Below are 24,721 nucleotides of genomic sequence, written 5' to 3' on the forward strand. Positions count from 1 at the left end.
CCCGCCCGCACCGGCGCTTCCTGCCCCTCCTTGTCCGGGATGCTGCTGCCGCTGCTGCGAAGTAGCTGCTTCCCTTCCTCGTCTCCCGGCGGCGGCGGTAGCGGCGGCGGCGGCAGCGCGGAGCGGGCAGAGGGCAGCCGGCAGGTCACACAGCTGCAGCGCGGAGTCCGCGGACCGCCGGGACCGTTCGAGGGGGCGGACGCTGAGCTTGGGGCCGAGGGGGCGCCGGGTCCTGGGGCGCACGGCCGACGGCGGGCCGAGCGCGATGGGCGCGGGCTCTCCGGCGCTGTCGGGCGGCCAGGGGCGCCGGAGGAAGCAGCCCCCCAGGCCGGCGGACTTCAAGCTGCAGGTCATCATTATCGGCTCCCGGGGCGTGGGCAAGACCAGCCTGATGGAGCGCTTCACCGACGACACCTTCTGCGAGGCCTGCAAGTCCACCGTGGGTAAGCGCGGCCGCCTGGCCTGGCCTTCACGCGTGTCAGGTGGGCCTGGCGGGGAGATCCGGGTGGGGGTCTGCGAGGAAGCCTCTGACCTGGCTCCCAGAGCCAGGCCGAGTTCGCGATGGCTCCTTCCACGGGTTGCTAATCCCCACCCCAGAGCCCTGGACGTTCGTTCTCTCCCGCAACCCTCCACCCGCGGGTCATGAGATCGGGTTGATGCATCTGTGTCTCCGCGGAAACTGCCGGCCTCCTACATCTCGCCTAGGAAAACGGTGTTGTGAGGTGGGAAACTAAAGCTAAATAAGGCCGCCCACTGTTGCGGTGCCCCGGGGTCACTATCCATAGTGGGATTGGATTTCTTAGCTTTGCGGGCTAGGAGGAAGGAACCAGGGCTTTAGTTCTCATTTTACATCCATTTTTAGTTTACTGGAAAGAAGTGTAAAATACGCTACAGACATCGGTGAAACTAAGAGTACACTGCAGTTTCTTGTTTTGGGTACAAATGTGGGGCAGAGGGATTTGAGCTTTGTGTATCCTTGACCTCAAACAACCGGGTGACTGGCAAAGAAAGAACTGGCCTCCAAGTCCACACCCCGGATGAGGGAGGTACAGTGAAGTCCCTAGGTAACGCTCCTGGTTGATAGCCAAAAATCTAGATTTGAAACTATAAGAAAATGTTTTGATGACGTCAGATTCACAAGACTTGACATTGTGATTGTCAGGGGTATGAGTACCAGTTGTTTCTATGGAAAAGCTTTTAAAAGCTCCCAAAGCTAAGGTAACTCAGTATTAGAGTGGGTCTTCAGAATAAACAGCCCTCAGTTTCACGGGTAGGCAGGAGGGATTGGTGCCAGGCAAGAAACCCTGAACAGTTCGAGATTTGAAATACTGAATGTAAAGTCTCATGCTTTACTCTTATATTTACAGTTGTAACCGGTGATTGTTCCAATTTTGAGACGAAGTAGCTCCGTAGAGAATTTTAGGAACTCTTTCGAGAATTTTCAGTGGGTAAATTGTCACATAACGAAACGACTACATTTAAGTGTCATGCTGGAAAATTAAGCTTCCAATTTTCATAATGAGTTTTTTAATTCATTTTTGAGAACTTCCCTTAATGCTTTTTTGGAATAGATTATTTTGGAAATATTTCTGTACATTCCATCCTGTTTGTTTTTTAAATGTTAGTCTTGGGGCATATTAAAATATAGTAACATAATTACACCTGTTTCAGATATCCAATCTTGGATCATAAGAGTATAGAGAGTCTCTAAACTAAGAAATGAGGCTTATGTTATTTTGTTAGTGTCTGACATAAATGCAGTAAGGTTAAGAGCAGTTGAGAATTGTCTTTTATGCCCCACACTTAACATTTGTGAAAATAAAAAATAATGTAATTGACTTTTGTGATGAAGGAAAATCAGTGCAGGTGCTAATAGCACTGAGACGGCTTGGGGTACCAGGTGAGCCAGGGAGTGGGTAAAGCATTAGAACAGGTGCTCTGAGCTGGGCACAGTGGAACTTCGCACACCTGTGTTCTGGAAAGGTCTCTTAGGAGATTTGAATATAGGTGGTTGGAGACCTTGCCTCATCATTCTGAGGAGGGTGGACCTGCCCTGGGGGCCCAGGAACCATAAAGACCTCTTAAGACATTGGCACAAAGGCAGTACAACTGGTCTGGGACTGTGTAGGAATGAGTAGGAAACAGGCACACATAAATAAGTGCACATATATAAGCATGTGTCTTCCCACAGAGTGTGGCTAAATTTTTGACTTGGGCATTTTGTTTGTTCCATCCATGGCCTAAAGTAATTGGATCAGTAGATGTTTCTAGTTGTGGGAAGTTCAGAGAAAGATGGTAATTGGCCTAATCCAGAGTGTGAAGACCCTAAAGCTAACGAGCTTCTCTTCAGCAACTACCTCTGAGTTGCGTTTCCCTTCTAGTAAGCAGGTCATTTCTTAAGCACCTACTATGTGGTGGGTGTTGTATTGCCTGTGAGCTTCAGTGGTAAGCAGGATATGGGCTCAGTCTGGAGTTCAGTCAACTCACAGGGAGCTAGATTACAGGTGAGTGAGGAGGGCAGCTGTGCAGAATATTTAATTTACACAGCAGAAGCGCCTCCTATCTTGAGGGCTTGTTAGAGGAGGCTTCCTTCTCATGGATTGTGAAGCCAAGTTCATTCCTCAAGTTCCTTTACAAAAATGCTACTTAAACATGGCACTGGGTGTGGCATAGCATTGTGGCTATCATTTGAGCAATAAGTAGTCTACTAGGGTCCTTCTGTGGCTGGTTTTTCTAGTTTCTTCTCATCCTACTACGAAGAACTCCACAAGGAGCAAGAGTGTCTTCCCAGGCTGCTTTCCCTACTTACTGGGTCAGGGCTTGTCCATGTCCGCTGCTTGTCAGCACAGCTGGAAAGAACTGAGCACATATGTACACTGAAGTGAGTCACTGAAACAGTGGCATGGCACCTATCATTCAGAGGCTAGAAGAGGGTCTCTTTAAGCACCTTTTCCAGTAGATCAGCTACCTGTGGTTTCTGTACTACAGGGAGTAGTGGAAATCCTTAGAGATTTGAGGTGGTGAAGTTTTGAATCAGGAGAATGTTGTTGGTTTTTTTTTGTTTTTTTATATATTAAACATAGCTGACTAGGTTTAAAACACAAAATTCATAAGGATGTGAAAAGCTACAAAAATTGTTTAAACTATTTAATGGAAATTGTTTAGGTGGAGTGTGGTTTTCAAGGAGGCTTTGTATCCCTGGAGTTGAATTAGTCTGATATACTACCATGATTTGACAGGGTCTTTTAAAAATATAGGAGCAGCTTTTTTGAAGTTAGAGAAATAAAATAAAACCAGTTTTCTGGGACTGGAAAGATGGCTCAGCAGTTATGGGTGTGTTCTGTCCAGTTCCCAGCACCCACACAGGATGGCTCACAACTGCCTACAACTCCATCTCCAGATGATCTGACTCCCTCTTCTGGCTTCAGCAGGCACCTACACTCATGTGCATATACCCACACACAGGCATACACATAATTTTTAAAATGCTTTCTTTAATTTTAAGTGTTTTAAGCTCTAGTTTGCTATAGAAACTTGTAACTGTTGAACATATTCACCTGATCCATTTTTTTTCTTGTTCATATGTATGTATCATAAGCATGCTCTCTATGCACTACTGTGGATCTGTGTGCCTATGCCCGTTTGTATGACTACCTTCAGGGTGGAAGACAAGCCACCTCTCTGTCTAGCAAAGCTGAGTCCCTCATCTATCTTCCTGCTATTAGACTCTTAAATTTAGCATAAGCTTTTTTAAAAGCATATTTCAAAAAAATCCATAAAAATGTTTATTTCTCTGTAATGATTGGAAGGTAGCTGTTCATTTCGTTTAGATTAAGATGGTTTTACTAGGTAGAACTCCACCCCTGCTTTCTCAGTACAACAGCAATTAAATTCTAGAAAAGACACTAAAGTAAGAATGGGGAGCCTGGCTCTGGCTGTAGGCTGTGCCCCTAACTAGTTTGTTCCTTAGGACATGTAATTTAGTTGTCTGCCTATGGAGTGCATCATTCTGTTAGCTGCTGCTGCTTGCTGGGCACTTACTGTGTCTCAGCAAAAGGCCTCCCAGCAGTCCTCAAAGTCAGCCCATTCTACAGGCAAGGATTAAAGCTTCAGAGAAGTAAACTTACTCCTTTGGCACAGCTGGTCAGTGAGTGGTCAGGCCAGGGCTGCCAGTGAATTCTTCCTCCTGTCCACTCCTTAGCTTACTTAGGATTTAAATTGACTTTGCTTTGTTGAAAATACTAATGGCTGGGACTGGAGAGATGGCTTAACAGTTAAGAGCACTTGCTGTTCTTGAAGAGGACCCAGGTTTGATTCCCAGCACCCACACAGAAGCTAACAACCGTCCATTACTCCACTTCCATAGGAATCTGACACCACCTTCTGACCTCTGCGGGCATTACACAACACAGGTGCACTTACATACAGGCAAGCAAAACACACATATGCATAAAATAAAAATTTTTGTAAAAAGAAAATACTAATGGCTGACACATGCAGAAGTCACAGCCTGAAACTTTCTCAGTTTTCTGATTTGGTCCTAGAAGCAGCCCTTTGAAGATCATAATGTAATTTGTTTCATAGTATCAGTTGACCTTTTCTTTTAGCAGTATCTGTATTAACATTTTGATAGTAAAATAATGTTCTACCTGGGCATAATGGAGCATATCTTTAATCCTAGCACTTGGGGAGGCAAAGAAGCAGGCAAATCTGAGTTCAATGTCAGCCTAGTCTATATATCGATTTCTGGGCCAGCTAGGGCTACAAAGTGAGACTGTCTCAAAAGTAAAATAATGGTCTAGGAATTGCATTTTTTTACTCAGACACGTGGAACATCCGTAATCAGAAAGTTCAAACCTTAGAACCACAGACATGATGCTACAATTGGAAAATTCCACACCTAGCATCTTGATGGTTCCCAACCAAAACATTCCACACTAAAAGTGTTGCATTAAATGCCCCTCCTGCTGTATTTGTAAAGTAGATATGAAACACAAATGACTTTTTTGTTTAAATTTCCGTCCAGTTTCTATCGTTTCCTTATGAATATATAAGCAAATAGTCTTTAAATTTTTTTAAATGTGCCAGGCCTGGTGGCTCACACCTTTAATCCCAGCACTAGGGAGACAGAGGCAGGCAGATCTCTGAGTTCCAGGCTAGCCTGGTCTACATAGTAGGTTCTGGACCAGCTGAGGCTAAAGGGAGACCCTGTCCCAAAAATGCCCCCCAAAAAAGAGTTTTTTAATGCAAAATTCAGAATATTTCTGAAAGCAATATGAATAGGAGATATGGAAACTCAGATTTTCCAGTTTCCTTGAAACACAGGAGGTCATTGATGTAAGGCTCTCTAGACCAGAATTCTGCCATTCTTGGGCAGTAAAATTTCCCCTAAAAATTAGCGCCTAGAGACCACCATAGGATTGCCAGTTCTTTTATTTTTCTAAGTAAGGACATTTTAAAAATAGAAAACATTATCACCAACTTGTAAAGTGATTTAAAATGAAGACAATCGAAAAAAATTAGGAAAGATCAGATAGCAGAACTTTAAGTAAAGTTATTTAAATTTGCTTCTGAGAACCTCTCTCCTTTGCAGTAGTGTGTTAGGTTCCCAGCCCTGCCTCAGAAGATGACTGTAAGTACTTCAGAAAAGCCTAGTAGGCTAAGTTACTGGCCACAGTCCCCGTTATCTGCCTGGATGTCCCCTCTAGTTAATGTTCACATGAGGGTACACCTAGGGACAGACTTCAGTGGAGGCCACACCCCCGGGGAAGCTGGCATGAGGTGTAACTCATTCATAGGGACCAGCACTTGAGCACACAGCAGATTCGAGAGCTGATGAAGCAGGTTATGACTCTCAAGGCCCCTGCAGAAGGGGTTGTCCGGTTTGCCTGTCAGTGTAGTCATGAATGTCTTTACCTAGAAGCTGCAGGATGGCTGTGGAGGGAAATTGGCTACCTTGCTCTTTAGTCCGGGACCTTAGAGCAACCATTTTCATGAGAATGCAATTGAAACTCTAAATTGATTTTTGTTTGTTCTTCTGGACTTATGTACAGTCTTCTAAGTCAAGATGGATCTGCCCCAGTGTTTCCCCTAAGAGAGAATTAGGGAAGAGCGTCCAGAATTCGCTTCCCAAGTGTTGAATAGCAGTGTAGCTTCCAGTGTTTTCACCCCATCTGCAGAACCTCATGACCTCTGCCAGAGTGATGACTCAGGGAGAAGCAAGTGTAAGAGGAGCTGAGGCTTGGTTCTCAAACCAAAGGTGCAGTGCACTGTGATTGGGTTTATATAAGAGACCTAATGCAAGCCCAAGAGGCTTGTGCAGCGTCTGCTTGTTGACATCCAGTAGCTCTCTTTCAAAGAAAGTTTACAGAGTTCTTTGGGATAGATTGTTTAAGTTGAAAACATGCACACATACACAGACTTTATACCTGGCCCTAGAGAAGTCCACTTTGTCTCTGCCTCTCACACTGAACAGGGAAAGTTTGACTGCATGACAGGTCCAGGAAGAGATGGCTAGGAGAAATCTATGTTTAGGCCTTGGAACCTACTGGAGAAGGCAGAGGAGGAGGTTCCTTTACAGAATGAGAGGTTCTCCAGCCTGGAGTATCAGATATATTATTCCACTAAGCATTAGTTTGAACTGGGCTAGAAAACACAGCTTTGTTCAGTAGTCACAGCAAATATCTTTGAGAGATTCTTTATATCAACAGAAGACCTTTCTGGGAGCGGTTTCATAGGTTTCATATCCATGTCCCTGGCTTGTCCCTTCAGAAGGGGATATGATCATGGAGACTGACAAAGTCCTATATTAGAAAAGAGCTCAGAGCCATTGTAGTTCATCAGCGGAGGAACCTAATTATCTTCCTTCTGTTGCACAGCTTTGGTATTGGGCAAGTATTTGGAAAACAAAACTACAGACCCAAACTAGTACCCTTAATTGAGTGTGATTATGTTGCTTAATCCTTTCTAACCAGGAAGCAACAGCACAGACCTAACAAAACACAGTGTGTATGCATGCCACTGACCTCTTCCCAGTTAGACTGCTTGATCCCAGAGCTTGTGCAACACCTTCTTAGTTTACAAAAAAACCAAAACAGCATCCAATGGGACTGCAGACCTGTGAGGAGCTGGGGGTGCGGGGCAGATGGGGATGAAAATGAAGACCCTCTCACAGCCCTTCTTTTAATGCAGAAGCCTCTAACCTCCCCAGGCTGAACCCTGCTGAGGCATAGATCTCTGTGAGTAAAGTGGTTGTCAGTAAAGTGTCTTATGGTTTTCTTTCTATGCCTCATGCATTTTGTGTGGTAGGATGTCGGCACCATCTTGTTAATCAACTAAAATAAAATTGCAAGTCCACAATTAAGTTGTTGGGTTTTTTTTTTTAACTTTTAATCTTTACTCAAAAAGAAAAGCCCTTCACCTTCCCTCAGCCTTTATTAACCTTCCCTACGCTGCCCAGATTGGGGGTGGCAGGCAGCAAGCCTGGACTTGAGCTCCTACCCCACCATAAGTTACCAGTGCTTCCTTAGGCAAGTGACTTGCTTCAGGTTCCTCATAAAAAGAAAAACAAAATGGGACTTGCACTTTCTTACATTGCAGGAATAAGTGGGGTTACAGTGTCCTAGGTGCCTGGCCCCCAAAGGAAATCTGGTATCTGTTTTCCATATTGATATAGAAATGCAAAAGAAATACTCCCTCCAAAACCTTATCCTTGCCTTTACACACTGGTGCATACAGCTGAGTAAGAGCTATCACGTGCCCTGGGGGAATGCTTAGGCTACCTTATAGTCCCTGAACTGTCACAGCCCCATTCTCAGTAAAGCTAGTTTTCATGTGTATGAAGAACATGTTAATAATCCAACATTTGAGCATCTGGGTTTTTCCCCAGCTCTCCCTGCCCCTGACTATAAATATTTCCTTCCTTTTTGGACCAAGAATTAGAAATGATGGATGGTAGCTGAGGAGTTGAGGACACACACAGACACACACACACACACACCAGCTTCAGTTTTCATCAGCATCTCCATCATATAGTTATTAAAGTGATACGTTTTCTGAAGTTTTTTCATACATGTGTACTTCCATGAAAGATGAACTCAGCCTCTCCCCGCCTTCTGCAGAACCCTGTGTTCGTAATGACACATGAGGCTTTACTTTTTTTTTTTTTTTTTTTTTTTAAATCTTTTTGAGACAGGGTCTCCCTGTAGCCCCAGTTGTCCTGGAACTCACTATGTAGACCAGGCTGGCCTCGAACTCACAGAGATCCGCCTGCCTCTGTCTCCCAAGTGCTGGGATTAGTGACTTTCTATGAAATGGTCACCAAATTTCATAATTAAAATACTAGTTTCAGTATCATTGACTCCTCATAGCACAGTTTAGGTAGGAAAAGCTGTCAAATATATGGGATTTCACCCCGTGGAGTGCTTTCTGGGGAGGTGCAGGAGTTGAAGGGCAGGCTTGGAGGCAGCAGCTGGCCTTGCCATCCTTCATAATGTGCAGGTTCACCTTGCACTCTTCTGGTGGGTGATGGAGCTTGGGCAGAAGACTGGCATTGGGATCAAGTGACTAGTTTCCTTTAGTGATAACAATAGTAGGCACCTGTCAGACACTTGGTGGCTTCTACCCAGTGTTGGATTTGCCTCTGTGTGACCTTGACAGATCCTTTAGTTTCTTAAAGTCAATACAGGGTTATAATGTCCTAGTGTGACTGACATTGTCTAAGGTATCCTTAGAAGAACCGTCATTCTACAAACTGAAGACAGTTCTGTGACTCCACAGTAGCATCACAGCCTGTTTGCTTGGAGACCTGCTTTGGAAACTGAGACTCTGTAGTGTGGTAGTGTTTGGTAGAGCCCAGTATGGTCTGGGGCTGGCAGGAGACACACCGCCGCATAGAGGGAAGCAGGGAGGCCTTCTGTTCAGCTGCAGTTGAAGACATGGGCCATAGCGGTGTTTTTGCTTTTGACCGGAAAGGAGTGTGAAGAAAGACACTTCTGTGTATTTCTGCTCTTGTCCTTTTTGTAACTTCTTATGGGCCAGCAAAAAGAAACAAGTGATGTTTTAGAAGTGTTCTGTCTTCAGTCAGACTTAGACACCAGTTCTTTCTGCTACCTCCAATTTATGAAAGACTACCAAGGAGAAGGCAAAGCCGGGCTTGCCTCTAACATCATGCTTATGATGATTACAGGCTTTCTGCAGAACATTCCAGGTACTTTTCCATCTGACTTTTATTATAACAGCCTTCCATTGCAGGCAAGGGTATGAACTTGAATCTTGGTTCTGCTGTTCCAGTGGCATGTGGTCTGGCCAGTTACCTCTAGTGTCCCCTATAAGATGGGATGGTAGTGCCCACCTCACAGAGCTACTGTGAGGACAAGCTGCATTGGGTACAAGATACCAAGTATCTTGGTGCTATTACTACTAAAGCAAATTAAGGTTAAGCATAAGATACAGTAACTCAGATACTTCACCCATTGAGAATAAGAATGGTAGCTCCGTAACCTGAGTCCTTTCTGGAAGTATCTCTAAAATGTTGTAGGAAAACTTCTATATAATTGAAAGCTTAAAGGTAAGGCCCTATTTCTAGAGTAATCTAAGTGACTACTGCTCCACAGAAGTGGTAAGTCATCTGTTACCATGGTAACCCCTGGGGTGACTCTGCAGAGAGAGGATATGAGCCTAGTAAGACTGCCTGTCCTTTATAGAACTGTAGACAAAATGAAACTTCTCTACACACACACACACACACACACACACACACACACACACGCACACACGTTCCATATTCGCTGCTCCCATTTCACGTCTGACTCTTGCATCTTTTTTAGCTAATCAGTCCTGAATAGCCCTAATTTTTCCAAAACCGCTCAGCATTTCTCCTTGGATACACAGCATTTGATGGAGAAGAAAGGTCAGCGTCCAGTCATCAGAGTCGTTGAGTTGCTGCTGTGTGTCAGGCAGTATCCTAGACTTAAGGCAGCCAGAGGTACTAGATCCTCCATGGACACCTAGCTTGTGGACAAAGCCAGCCAAGTAAGATACAAAAAGGGCTAGGAGAGTTCAGGAAGAACTGGGGACATCTCTGTGCAGTGATAGGAGGGCAGATGCATCCGGGGAAGGTTTGATGGGAAATCTAGGATTTAAAAGATTTCTGGGCAAACAAGAGGGATCTCCTTTTTTAAAAAAAAATTTTTGTTATTTTTATTTTACGTGTATGAGCATATTGCCTGCATATATGTGAGTACACCCGTGTCATGCAATGCCTCAGAGGTCAGAAGAGGGCTTCAGATTCCCCTGGAACTGGAGCCACTATGTGGGTGTTGGGAGTCGAACCTGGGTCCTCTGCAAGAGGCTGAGCCATCTCTCCAGCCCTGACAAGAGGAATCTCTTAAGAGAAGACAACACCACGGTGTGTTAATGTAGGTCAGTATGACCGGGATCTGGGGGCAGGGACTGTCCCCATAACCCACCGTGTATTAAAGGCTGTTTGTGTTAAGAAGCTACTAGGAAAATGGGTTTTCAACAAGCGCTAGAGATACAAGTGAAGGTGATACCCTTTCCCCCTTACTTGTTTATAAGTTCATAGGAGTTCCTTCTCACCTGTCTCTGACTGTTCCTAAAGCTGCTGTCCAAATGGTTGAGGCTATTGATGACTCACTATCATTAAGGACCATTGTCTTTTCTATGACATGTAGATATTACACGTACCGAACTTTAAGAGTTACTTTTTATTTTTGAGGTAAGGCCCTTAGAAATATCTGGTGGCATACTTGTATTACTGTAAAGATATATGTCCAGGCTCTAAATTGGATTGTTTCCAGACATTATAAGCTACTTGAAACTGTTAGATGCAGTTTATTTTAAGAGAGGAGGCTATTTTAATGAGCTGTTGCCTTTTATAGAGTTTTAGATTTAGCCATTTAACAGCTTTAGTATTTTTCTGTTAGAGTTAATGATATTATTATGGTTAGTTTGCTCATTAATACCAGATTCTCCATGTTGGTTAAGATTCTTCATCCTATTGTCAAATAATCTTTGGTTTACTTCATGATTTGAACTATTAATGCCCTAAAATAGTCCTCATGAGGAACTGCTAAAATGTTTCTCAGGCTTGTTAGGAAAGAGCACCTGACTTGTGCAGACCCAGTGTGACTTAGAGAAAACCGCATCATCAGAACCTCAATGGAGGTTCTGTTTTTTGGAAGTAGAAAGGACAGAAGATGCCACTAGCCAGTTCTTCTCAGTAAAATAGCTGCCCCATAGCAAGTACCCATTACATCTCCCTTCACTCAGAGTTTTGAAAACAAACTCATTTAAAGTGGAAATAAAAATGAAATCAAGGGACATATACACACATACAAGTGAAATAGTAGGCATGACAATATAAATTTGATCTGTAATTTCCATCACAGACTAACATAAAAAAAGTTCTAACTTCAGGTTAATATTGCAAAGACAGTGTCTTACACTAAGGTGTACCTTTTCATAATTAGAGTCTGCAGTGTTGTGCCTCAGAAGTATCACCTGAAGGTATGTTGTTACCTTGGGGTGAGTCATTAAGGGTTGGGAGCCTTGTTCATGGCTGTGCCTAGTGCTCTCTGACTTTAGAAAGCAGTCCACTCCAGAGCTGAAAGGAAGGCCAGCTTTGGCTGGTGACATCTGAACTGTGTGTGGTGTGAAGGAAGGACTGGAGCGTCCTAGCGTTTTGCCCTCTGTTTTAAGTGACATTTTACCTCCTTGGAACTTCTCTTTGTTTTTTAGTTTAGGGATTCCCCCACTGCCCCAGGGTTATAAACATGTCTTTGGTTCTAACTAGTGTGTTGCTAATTTTAAAGCCAGTCACATGTCCTTCTTGTCACCTCAGATCCTCATCTGACCATTGCTGCCTCAGGGCTCAAAATGGATGAGCAGAGGGCAGGCAGAGTCACTGCTGACTGTGACCACTTGTATATGTAGGCTGCCTGGGATCATCCAGCTGGGGTCCTAGCAAGCAGTTGGGAAGTAGACCCTGAAGGGACAATGTTCCTAGTACTTGCCGCCAGCCAGCAGCCAGCATCTCCTCCGTTTTCCTTACTTGTAAATGTGTTTAAAAAAAAAAAAACTTGCATTTTTTTCCTACAATCAAAAGGCATGTCAGATGAGATACACAAATGAAATTTTGATTTCCTAAATTTATCTGAAGTTTACTTGTCTAGCTTTAAAAAAGATGACACATGATGGTTTGCTTATATTGAAATGAATAAAAATTAAAATTGAGTATGCTGGTTAGTAGGTAAGTGAAAACAAATTTCCTTTTTGACTGCAGTCTTGCTGTGTGTCCAGCCTGTCTCAGACTCTTGGTCTCCATTGTTTTACCACCTCACCCCTGAGTGGCTGAGGCTCCAGGCTCACCTCACCTGGCTTACCAGACATTTTTGAATAACAATTTGTTCCTCTGTGAGTGAAGTCATGCCCATGTTTGCCAGCACTTTTTGTGAGTGCTAAAAATGTTAATGTATTAATAATTTTCAAATTGAGAGAAAGGCTGTTTGAAATCAGAGTTAAACTCCCACTTTTCCCTCTAAGAATCCTCTCTAAATAGTATAGTTCGTAATGTAACTGGTTTTTGAATGGCTTGTGCACTGAGCTCTGGTGGGCATGAGTTACATTCTGAACAGCGGGTGCTGGGTGGACAGGGCAAACTGGGAGGCTGACTTGCCCGGTTGAAGACAAGGCATGACTAGAGGCGCATCTAGAGCGTCTGCCTCACCTTTGTGCTTGTGATGCTGGTTCTTTTGTCTTCCTGGGTCATGATACAAAAAGCTGTTTGAATTTTTATGACAAATTGCATCTTTATTGTTTTTGCTTCAGATTCATTTGTTTTATCCACAGGTGTTGACTTTAAAATCAAGACTGTAGAGCTAAGAGGAAAGAAAATTAGATTACAGATCTGGTAAGTGGCAGTCCACCCCAGTCATGCCTGTGTGTAACGATCTGCACATCTACTAAAATGAACTCTGAGCTGGCCTGCCACACCCACTTTCCTGCTCATCTTAGAATCCGGTGTCCAGCACTTCCTGGGAGCATCTCCGTATCTCACACTTCCTTTCCGCATGGGGCGTTGTGTTACTGTGATAACAGTTAGTTTGAGCCTCTCTGCCTCTATTTTTCAGTCATTTGACATATCTCAAAACTGCCATGTTGCAATGATTGCTTATCTTGGACTGCGGTTATAGCTCAGTGATAAGCTCTTGTTTGGCATGTGTGAGACCCTGGGTTCCATCCCCAGCACTGGTGGTGGGGAGAGGGGACTTGCCTTCATGTCTTTAAAATTGCTGTGTGTTACTCAAAAGTTCCAAGTGTATTCATAACTATATTGGCAGGAGGGGAAGCACCTCACCCACAGTCGGCTCAGGGATCCTTGTGCTGGCACAGTGTGGAGATGGTGTGGCAGGTATGCCCTTTCCTGCTGGGCTGTGGGTGTCCAGTGACCAGAGCTCCTTCTGCCTACCAGAGGAGGATCAGAGGCCCCACCTAAAAAGAGAACCCCTTTCTCAACTCAGAGTCAATAAGAGGCCAAACCAGCTGTGTTTTAACTATACTCAGTGCTTAAACCTTTCTCTTCCTTTTTAACAGCCCACAGCGGCAGTTAGAAGTACCCAGTGTTGCCAGCAGCCTCTGTAGAAGAAAGGGCAGGTCCAGCCTGTGGTGCTAGAGTAGGGGCCCCGCTGAGCTGTTCTGAAAATGCCATTGTGGTTTTCACGACACTGATGCAGTGTACTCAGCTTACTAACTCCTCTTGGCAGGTCACCCTCAGCTCTGACTGTCTGTCCACCATCTGTGTGTTTTTGCTTTCATCTGCGTTAATTGCTGCCTCATCTGTGGTGTCACCGGTCACCTAACGCTTGAATGTTAGTGGCATGTCTCCATCCTTCATCCGTGTCCCTGTCTGGGGCACAGCTGCAGCTGAGCCAACCTTGCTCGCTACGGAGGTGTCTGAGGTAATGCCTTCATTTGGTCATCTGCTACTGTGAACCCACTCAAGGGCTTTGGGAGTTTTATTTTGTTTCGTGGTTGTTTGTAATTTTTTGGTTGTTTTGTTGTTGTTGTTGTTTTGGGCTTAAATACCAAAGAATAGGTATTTCTTCCACTAACCCACAAAAAGGTAGCAATTTTTGTTTAGTTTGTTGCTGTCCATCAAAATATCTGTAACATGGCTGCTCTTTTTTAACTGCAAGCTCTTTTTTAAAAATTATTTCACTTTTTATTTTATGTGTATGAATGTATTGCCTGCATTTATGTAAGTGCATCCGTGTCGTGCAGTGCTCTTAGAGATCAGAAGAGGGCAGTGGATCCCCTGGAATTGGAGTTGTGGATGTTGTTAGCTGCCACGTGGGTGCTGGGAACCAAATCCAGGTCCTCTGCAAGAACAGCCAGTGCTCTTAACCATCTCTCCAGCCCCATCTAACTATAAATTCTTTAAAGATGTTTTTTCAAAGGATTTGGAACACATCTACCTCTGCCCCCTAACATTTGTGGCTGATGTGCTTTTCTGGGAGAAGGGTAGGCAATAGAACGTATAGACAGCTTGTTTGGGTGGCGTACACCTTTAATCTCAGTGCTAGGGAGGCAGAGTAGGTGGATCTCTGTGAGAGCTCCAGGCTGACTAGGGCTGCAGAGAGAGACCCCCCCCCCCAAAAAAAAAAAAAAAAAAAAAAAAAAAAAAAAAAAAAATCCTAGGACTGGAGAGATGACTCAGTGGTTAAAAGCAGCTGTTGCTCTTGCAGAGAATCTGAGTTTGGATCCCAGTACCCACATCCGGTGGCTCACAGCTGTCTGTAACCCCAGCTCCAAGGGATCCTTACCCTTCTTCTGGCCTTTGTGGACACACACACACACACACACACACACACACACACACACACGTGTCTATACCCATACATAGACACATAATTAAAAATACATCTGTTTTTACAAAAAGTATGTCTGAATGTTCAGGTGCCTCCTGTTCTGCCCATCATTATGGTCTTTGACTTACAGCTTTCCTTACGGCAGCCTGTTCCGTGAGGAGAGCTGGACCAGATTTGAAAGCATTCTCTAAAAGCAGTGCCTCTTCTGCTTCCCCCTTGACTCTTCACCCCTTCAGCTTGGTCCTCTGTAATTTCTACAGCTGTCAACATGACACTGGTAAAGAGCATCAATCACTGAGCAAGGCGAAGTGATGTGCATCAGATTTGTTGAAAAGTTGGTTGCAAATTTTCTGCTTAGAATATTCCAGTGATTCACTTAGTAAGCAGGACTTGAGTATTAGTTACTTTTCTCATTGCTGTGACAAAATAACCGACAGACGCAATGTAAGGAAAGAATGTTTATTTCAGGACCCAGCTTAAGAAACTACAGCCCTGCCCAGCGTGGTAGCGCATGCCTGTAGTCCCAGCACCTGGGAGGTAGAGGCAGGCGGATCTCTGTGAGTTCAAGGCCAGCCTGGTCTACATAGTGAGTTCCAGGACGGCTGGGGCTACGGGGAGACCCTGCTTCAAAAAGACAAAAAAAAAGAAAAAGAAACTACAGCCCTTTGTAGCCGGAAGGGAGTGGTGAGTGGCTTGCAGTAGGACCTCCAGGCTGCTTGCTCACACCTCAGCGGAGCAGGAAGCACTGAAAGGAGAAGCCAGTGCTTGGCTCTCACTTTCTCCTTCTTCCTGTCTTTATTCCATCTGGGCCCCCAGCCCATGGGATGGTCCACTTAGATTCAGTATGGATCTCACTCTGAGTTAATCCTCTCTGAAAACACTCCCTTACTGATACACCTAAAGATGAGCTCGCCTGTGCTCTGGGTGTTGCCTCATCCAGTTAACAGTCCATCACAACCTATCTTTTCCTTGAAGGAGTTTTCAAGAATGAATCTTATTTTGGCAGTGTTCCAGCCACTTGGTTAATCACATAATACTCAGAGACTTTTAATAAAGTACAGATTGAGCATCTCTTAGCCAAGATGCTGGGGACCAGAGGTGTTTTGAATTTTGGAATATTTGCATAGATAGAATGATATAATTTGGGTATAGCACCCCAGTCTAAACCCAAAACTCATCTGTTTATTACTTGAAGGTGTCTAGTGTGCCTGCATTTTGAGGTCAGATGTTGAATTTTCTACTTATGGTATCAAGCTAGCATTCAAAAAGTGTCAAATCTTGGAGCATTTGGGGTATTTAGATTGGAGATGCTCAGCCTATACTGTCTGACATGTTTGGGGGTCCAGGGCAGTTCCTGTGCTGCTGCTGTTATGATGTCCTCCATCACTCGTGTTGTTCTGTCATCAGCTGCAGGGACAGCCAGTGTGGTTGCCAGCAGCTCCTCAGGAACCCTGGTGGACTATGCTTTGCTGATTAGGACCAAGCTCCGCTTCCCCACCCTGTAGCCGGTTGGTTTCCACAGAGAGAGGCTTGTTAGAACAAATGTGCTTTTTCTTGATAATTCATATTTTAGTCATTCTAAAGAAATGCTGTTCACTGAAGATTCCTAAAAGATTAAAATTCTGAAAGCTGCAGCTGCTACATTTTTATATCACATAATGTCATTGCCACAGTTTTCAGCTTTTTTATTATGTTTAGTTAGAAGACCACTTTTTCCTCTGTTCTTAAACTATGTCTACATGAATGTACATAAGAACTTCATGTGTAATTGTATGTGTATGGGGCAGGGAAGGGAGTATGCACACCTGAGTGCAAGTGCTGGCAGAGTTCAGAAGACAGCACTGGATTCCCTGTAGCTGGAGTGAGAGGTGGTTGTGAGCCACCTGATGTGTGTGCTGGGAACCAAACTTGGGTCCTCCAAAAGAGCAGCAAACGCTCTTAACCTCTGAGCTATCTCTCCAGCCTCCCCTCCCCCAAATGCTTCCAGTCATTGTATTAAAGTGGACTTGAAGCCTTGAAGTGTGACTTCTACGTTGAGAGAAACAGGATTCAAGTGGCTCATTGGCTGACCCCTTCCTCTAGTTCATCGGCCCTGCCTTCACTGTAGGGGAATTTTGTTCCAACTGGTGTTTCTAGGTTGTCAACAAGTTTATTTCCTTTAGTTCTCTGCTTGGAAAAGGTGATATATTTCATATGCTAAAATTGGTTCCCTGCCCTGCAAATTAGTACCTTTAAATGAATGTATTAGATAGCAAATAAAATCATTGAAATGTGTAAACACTGTTATATTACCAGACTGGGAAAGCAGAATTGCAAGAATTCTTCAGTTTGCACCAAAAGTAGAGAGAGAAATCAGAATAAGAGCCCACACTGATCTAGTAAATGATGATTTAGCAGACAGTGAAAACCCCAAACTTCTGGAAATCAGCTCTTCATCATTACAATGAAAATTCAGTTTCATGGAGATAAAGAGGGAGAATATTTGAATTCTGTTTTATCATAGTTGATTATCTTAATTACAAGTGGGTCCTTTGTGGTGCTAACAAATAATGGATATTTAGCAACCTGTTGAATAGAATCAGCATTTCATATTCCCATTTTCCCTAATCCTTGATCAGATGTGATCACAGATAATTTATGTATAGGAGCTCCTGAGAAGAGTAGAAGACAAAACATTTCTCAACCTGAATATTTGGGGAATATGGAATAGTTACTCAAAAGAACCCGTTTTTCTACTTGAGGCATTCAGAGTCAGTTTCAAAAAGATGGAATTTAGAGTGCTGTCTTTAGGACTGGAGCAATGGCTCAGCAGTTAAGAGCACTGACTGCTCTTGCAGAGGAGAGGACCCAGGTTTGATTCCCAGCATCCACATGGCAGCTAACAACCCTCCGTGACTCCAGTTCTAGGAGATCCGGTGCCCTCTTCTGACCTCCGCAGGCATTGCAGGACACAGGTACACTTACACACTTACAGGCAATGTACTCATACACATAAAATTAATAAGTAAATTTTTTTTTTTTTTAGAAAATAGTCTTCAGTGGGGAGTGAACTGTTAGGGGTGTCTTGCTAAATACTGCATCTCCCTTTTTATTTTGAAGAAATAAATGACCCCATGTTTTGATGTACTTACTGGAATTCCTGTTGCTGGTTTCCTCATGAAGGGTAGTTTGTTGGTCTTGGTTCATAATCTATCTCCATTTGTGCAGTTCAGCTGTTAATCCATGTATAGTGATAATCATGTGTCCATAATAATGTAAATCAGCCTGAATTTTTCCTCCTCCAAATGTAGGGCTTAGGGAAGAATGTGCCAGTTCTTCCTGTTCCCTGGGGGTAGAGAAGAGGCAGCACAGTGCATTTGCAATGGAATGTGAACTTGCTTGCTTTGGTGGTTTGGGAACTGATATTTGCTGCTCCTTCCTAGGGACACAGCAGGTCAGGAGAGATTTAACAGCATTACCTCAGCTTATTACAGAAGTGCCAAGGGAATCATATTAGTGTATGATATCACCAAGAAGGAGACGTTTGATGACTTGCCGAAATGGATGAAAATGATTGACAAGGTATGTGTCACATTTTACTGGATGCCAACTCTCAGCTTGTATCATTCCTTGTGAAAGCAAAAGAGAGAGACATCACAGTTCACAGTACTGGAGCGTTTGTGGACTAAATGTCATCTAATCTAATCCATGTTACAACCTCAGAAAAGGCAGGTAGTGCTTTGTTAAGAGATGAGGTTGCAATGATGAAGTAATTGCCCAGAATCGGCTTATAACAAATAAAGCAGATTTTGATTCCAGTCCATGAACTATCTGATTGCAAAGCCCACACTTGTTCTTTCTACGGTATTTGACTGCTTCCATAGGGTTAGACTAAACAGGACACTCATTTCTTATGAAAGGTCCTGTAGGCACTTGTTTTGTGTCTCCATGGTACCCATGGGCAGTTCAGTGGTCCAGTCATTCACTGGGCACTTGCCCTCAGCATTGTAGATGTCCTTCAGTTTCTCATTTTAAACAAGGGATGGTTTTCCTTTGGCTTGTAATTGAGTCCTTACAGAAACCTGTGTCTGCATGACTAATGTAAACTGCATTTTCCTCTAGGGAATGTGGAGAGCAATGCACTTTTAGAGGTACAGCAGCTGGGATTGAAGTGTGATCATACAGTTGACCACGGTTTGAGGAATTTGTCCCCTTATGCAGTAATTTGATGTTTAATTCCTTTAAGTTAGCAGCACACCTAATATAAATATGGGTTTCATATACAAATTGTATTTAAATGCAACTTTATTTGGCCTGTAGTTGTATAGATGTTCGAGAAGGTTAGCTTCTAAATTTATCAAGTTTTCAACATATACCTCTTCACTGTATGTTAGGGACTGGTGTTACAAATAGGAATGGGACCTAGGCCAGCCCCTACCTTTATCTTGCTCTGCACTTGGCATTGGTTACTAGGTACTCATCCTTCCTCCTCCCACGCCAACAGACTACCAAATCAGACCTGTTTTATCCACCACCCAGTTAATCCCTGTGGTAGATAGTTTTAACACAGAATAGGTTTCACATGGTGGCCATGTATAGAGAAGACCCAAGCCTCAAAGAGGTCTCCCATAGAGAGGTTTGGAGATATTTATGATAAAGAAGCAGGTGGTTGAGGATGTGGAGAAAGGTGATTGGAGGTGATCAGTGGTCTGCCATGTGTAATCTTTATGGCTCTTTATATTCAGAAATAATGGTACTAGCCATTGAGGCCATCCGATCTGAGGGGGCACTCCTGGGCATCATGATAATAAAAAGTCACTCATCAGACTTCTGCACAGGCCCAGGTAAAGAGAGGCTTAAAAAAAGCCAGGTATGGTGGGAGACACCTTTAATCCCAGCATTTGGGAGGCAGAAGCAGCGCTACCTAGTGAGACTCTGTCTTAACAACAACAACAACAAAAAAACCAAAAACTTTAAATCACTGAAAAGTAACCTACAAAACCATTATCATGGTGCTAGTGAGAGGGTTCAGTGGGGAGCTGTTTGCTCCCTCGAAACCACATAATAGAAGAAAACTCACTCCCACAAGTTGTTCACTGACCTCCACATGCACACCATGGCTCACGCGCACACATGTAAAGAAAGCCGTTATTAGCATAGCATCATAAAGGTTAAGAGTGTTGTCTAGAGCAGAGCTAGTGGAGACTAAGAATCTATTCCTGAGTTGCACGGCTTCCAGAGGTACTGCCTTGGAAAGTTGAATAAAACAGGTAACAAGGGAGAGGGACTCAGAGATCAAAAATTCTGAGAGCTGGTTACTATAAATGAAACTGTGCTGGCTGTTTATTGACTGGCAGTTATCAGAGTTAGGATTCTGAGCCAGGCCTGCTGGCACACGCCTGTATTTATTTATTTAGAAACAGGCTCTCATTGTCTTGAAGCTTACCTACTGGGCAAGGCTGGCCAGCTAGTGAGCTACAGGGATCCTCCTCTCTCTGCCTCTCCAGTACAGGGATTACAAGCACACCACACCTGGTTTTTTTACATGATTTTTAGGGATCAAACTCAGGTTCTCGTGCTTCCATGACAAGCACTTTACCAGCTGTCTCCCCAGGCCCACTTACAGTCTTTTGATGATTACGTTTCTGAGAATGGCTCTTAGGTTCTGAGAGATGCTTTTGAGCTGCACAAGATACATATTTACAGTGGTAAGCACCTCTTCTAGAAAATGCCCAGTAGATGCCTGTGTCCCATTGAATAGGTCTTCAGTATTTGAAACCTCAGAGTTGCTCCTAAGGACATTAGGAAAGGACAGTCCTCTCATTGTAGTCTAAAATTTCTGAAACTAGCCGAGTATGGTGGCGCATGCCTTTAATCCCAGCACTCGGGAGGCAGAGCCAGGCAGATATCTGTGAGTTAAGGGCCAGCCTGGTCTACATAGCAAGTTATAGGCCAGCCAGAGCTACAGGGAGATCCTATCTCAAAAAAGACCGAAAAAAAAAAAAAAATCCAAAACTGACGTGTGAATGGAAAATGGAAGCAAATGGCCTAAATGCTGAGGACATAGTAGGTGCTTGAGCTTGTGACTCCACCAAGATCTTGAGGTTTGATATCCACCTGTCCTCTGTTCCCCTGTTCTTTAGACAAGAGCTATCAATGCTCACCTTGGGCCAGTCTGGTCAGTACCAGTGCTGCCACCGACACATCACTGACAGGGAACTAGTACACACCCCCACCCCTCTGCAGGTTGCCAAGGGCCACACTCCCCAGATGTCTTTGCATGCTGTTCAGTTAACTTTTTAGAAATGCACAAAATTGAGTTACTAAAGAAATAATAACTTTTTCAAGAGAGAAATTCTATTGAATCTGTATTTTTGAAAAGCTTGTAGATGGAACTTAACATTTTTCTAGATTACAAGTCAGTGGAAGAAGCATTGGAGCACAAAAGGAAGTTTGAATATTGGACATTGGTCTGTTTTGTCACCAAGTACTCTGTTGTGAGGGCCCTTCCCATGTCATTTTGTGTTCTTCTAGAGAACAAGGTTTTCTGGGGGATTTGGGATTTTTTTAAATATTTTATTTTCTTATGTGTATGAGCATATTACCTGCATGTGTGTAGGTGCACCCATGTTGTGCAGTGCCCAGAGAGGTCAGAAGAGGGCATCAAATCCCCTGGAACTGGAGTTATGGATGGTTGTTAGTCACCATATAGGTACTGGGAATCAAATCCAGGTCCTCTGCAAGAGCAGTTAGTGCTCTTAACCACCGTGTTGGTGCTGGGAATCAGACCCAGGTCCTCTGCAAGAGCAGTTAGTGCTCTTAACTGCTGAGCCATCTCTCCAGCTCTTGTTTTTAGCAGCACTGTTTGAACATACTTTATTTTGTTCTTCATTTTGTTGTACTTTAGGTTTTTCACAGTTGATGACAGTTTTGAGTACAGAGTTTTGCCTGTATTTTGAATCATTTCCTTAAGAGAGTCTTAAGAATGAGTCGTGGAGCCAAGGCCAAGGTGGTTCTTGATGCCTTTCACCAGGGTGCTTTCTAAAGCACTGTGAGCCCTGTCCATCCTCAGTCCTGCCTGGGCCCAGGAGATGCCCAGGGACAGTGAACAGAGCGAACAGATGAGTAAATGGTAACAGTTTGTCTATCAGTGTGTGACGGTATTGTCTTTGAAAATTCCGTAGTATGCTTCTGAAGATGCAGAGCTTCTCTTAGTTGGAAATAAGCTGGACTGTGAAACAGACAGAGAAATCACCAGACAGCAAGGAGAAAAGGTGAGTGACCACGGGAAGCCCCAGAGACGCCCAGATCATGTGTCCTCTCATAAATGACTTTAAAATGACAAAATAGCTGTCGGTGCAGTGACCGCTCTGTCACATCCTTCTTGTTGGTTTCCTTTACATTTTCTTTGAGTTCATTTTGAAACGGAAAAAGCACATTAGTATATACTGTAGTATTACCTTCTCTGACATTTTATACAGAAGAACATTTTGAGATTGTAAGATGTGCTGTCATAAGTTTTCTTATTCCAATGTATTTTCGCCTGCCTTGGCTTTTGCTAAGGATTCAATCATGGAGAAGCAATGATATTCACATTTTAAATGTCAGATACATTGCATATTTAGAGTCTTACACATGTAATTGGATTTAAAGGTCCTGATATCTAGAAATTTTTGTGTTTATATATTAAGGGAACTTGAAGTATATATGCATGAACTTGATATTGGAGCATAAATGGGACTTTACAGACCTTTAGTTCCCTCTTCCCCCCTCTTCTCCTAAAGATAAGACTCTGAGGCTATGGCTCGCCATCAGAAGCCAGGTCTGATGCAGGAAGGTGGGCCAGGTTGCCCTGCATGGGTAAAGCATACCTGTCTTCTTAGTTTGCACAGCAGATAGCTGGGATGCGGTTCTGTGAAGCCAGCGCCAAGGATAACTTCAATGTGGATGAGATATTTCTGAAACTCGTTGATGACATTCTGAAAAAGGTAAAGAAAAAAAAAATCTACATTATGAAAGAATTTCATCTGAAACCTCTTTTCCTTTATTACCTTTTTTGTTGAGAAGGTTTTCTTTAGAAACAAAAGTACTGTAGTTTGGCTTATGCTCAGGAACCAGGTGTGGTAGCGAACTTGGCAAGGTATATCCCCAATTGGCTGTCGTGACAGCTGTTTCTCATCTGTGGGATTTAGTTTGCTTTGCTTTGAAGTAGAATTTTCTGGAGTGGCTTATATGTAGTGTGATGTGAGGAACTGGGGTGTGTGGCTCATTGGTAAAGCATTTGCCTGGCATACTTGGCCCTGGGTTCCATCCTAGTATAAATATATGAGCTGAGAGTATGGCTTTGCTGTACCGCACTTGTGTAGCGTACACAAGGCCCTGGGTTCAGCAACACCATATTTGTTTGACATTTTCTTCTTTCCCCACAGAATTAAGTTTACTCTGGAGACCTAGCAGAAGCCGGCCTTCCTAGCTTAGGAGCCACTTGCCTTCCTTGTGCCCTCACCCTAAAGTGGCCTCTGTCCTCCACAGAAGCCCTCTGAGTTGCAAGGAAATTGCTGGACAGCCTCACTGGGCAGCTGCAGTTTTTTGGGGCATCTTTAGGTTCATACTGAAGGCCTTCAGTAAGAACTTAAATTCATTTACACAGTGTATCTCTTGATCGTTATCCCTGGGTGTTCACCAGGGGATTGGGTCTAGGACCCTGAAATATTATCTAGATGAGTTGATGCCTAATGTGGTGTAAATGCTGTGGCTATAGTTGCAGTGGGTGTTGTTTAGGGAATAATGGCAAGAAATATCTGTACGTGAAAATTACACGGTTATTTTTCACCGAGTATGTTTTACCAGAGTGTTTGGATCTGCCAGTATAGAACCTACCAGAAGTGGAAGGCCAACTGTTTTATATAAGTACCACAGGCTAAGCACTAGGTGACTGTGCCACCGAGGCCCAGGAGGACCGGCTCTTAGAATTCTTCAGTCTTGACACGATTCTGAAGCTTCAAATGAAACCGCTGCTTAGTGCTTGCCAGAGGTTTCTTTCTTTAGAACTCAGGCCATTTTATTCATTCACTAATATGTGAAATTTTTATTGCAGTAAATTCTGTAAAAATAAGTTGTCTATTTTTTTATTTTAATCACACTACTGGTAAGCAAGTCTAGGGCCCTCATGCATGCTGGGCAAGCACTCTGTGGCTGATCTGCCTCCCGGGTCTCTTTGAGCCAGCCTTATAAAACAGTGCTTTGTTTTTTAGATTATACAACAGAGCATTCCCTTGTAAGATGAAGGTATGTCTGTGCTTTCTCCTTATCCTCTAGATGCCTCTGGATATTTTGAGGAATGAGTTGTCCAATAGCATCCTCTCGTTACAACCAGAGCCAGATATCCCGCCAGAACTGCCTCCACCTCGGCCGCACGTCCGATGCTGTTGATTTGCTACTTTGCAGACAAAGTGCAGCAAAAAATTCCTAGAAAGGGGAAAACATTCTCTTCCGCACTACAATCATTTTGACAATTTCCTTTCGCACTTTGTAATCCAAGTCAGAGCTATACACTAACTTGTAAATATGCAAATATGCAATCCTGGGTAAGTTTGGGTTATAAGTTACATATTTCCCTCCAAATTCTGTTTCCTTCATCGCCCCAGTGTCTAGTGTACCTACACTGGGAGATGTAGTACTTCTAATATATGAAGAATGGGAGAGAAGAAGGTAGATGGTTTCTTAAGTAACATAATTGTCCTTGTTAATTATGAGGACAGATATTCTGATAAAAAAGAGAACGTGGTGCTTTGCTTACTGTTGAAAGAAAATTTGTAAAAACTAAGGATTTTTTTTTTCAAAAAGAAGCTAAA

The 24,721-nt window shown here is 43.5% G+C and overlaps 1 protein-coding gene across 1 annotated transcript in view; it reads left to right on the plus strand.

Moving 5' to 3' along the window:
• Nucleotides 1–39: 39 nt before the first annotated feature.
• The window catches only part of Rab12 (RAB12, member RAS oncogene family), a gene marked incomplete in the record, with an annotated part of 25,412 nt that continues 730 nt past the window's right edge, over nucleotides 40–24,721 (plus strand). Inside the window, 7 exon segments of the mRNA XM_029564332.1 lie at nucleotides 40–140; nucleotides 193–443; nucleotides 12,871–12,931; nucleotides 18,311–18,449; nucleotides 22,052–22,141; nucleotides 22,751–22,855; nucleotides 24,186–24,703. Of these exon segments, the coding sequence (XP_029420192.1) occupies nucleotides 40–140; nucleotides 193–443; nucleotides 12,871–12,931; nucleotides 18,311–18,449; nucleotides 22,052–22,141; nucleotides 22,751–22,855; nucleotides 24,186–24,299 (861 nt within the window).

This window comes from Nannospalax galili, unplaced genomic scaffold (assembly GCF_000622305.1).
Source record: "Nannospalax galili isolate Female #2095 unplaced genomic scaffold, S.galili_v1.0 scaffold155, whole genome shotgun sequence".
Taxonomy (NCBI): Eukaryota; Metazoa; Chordata; class Mammalia; order Rodentia; family Spalacidae; genus Nannospalax; species Nannospalax galili.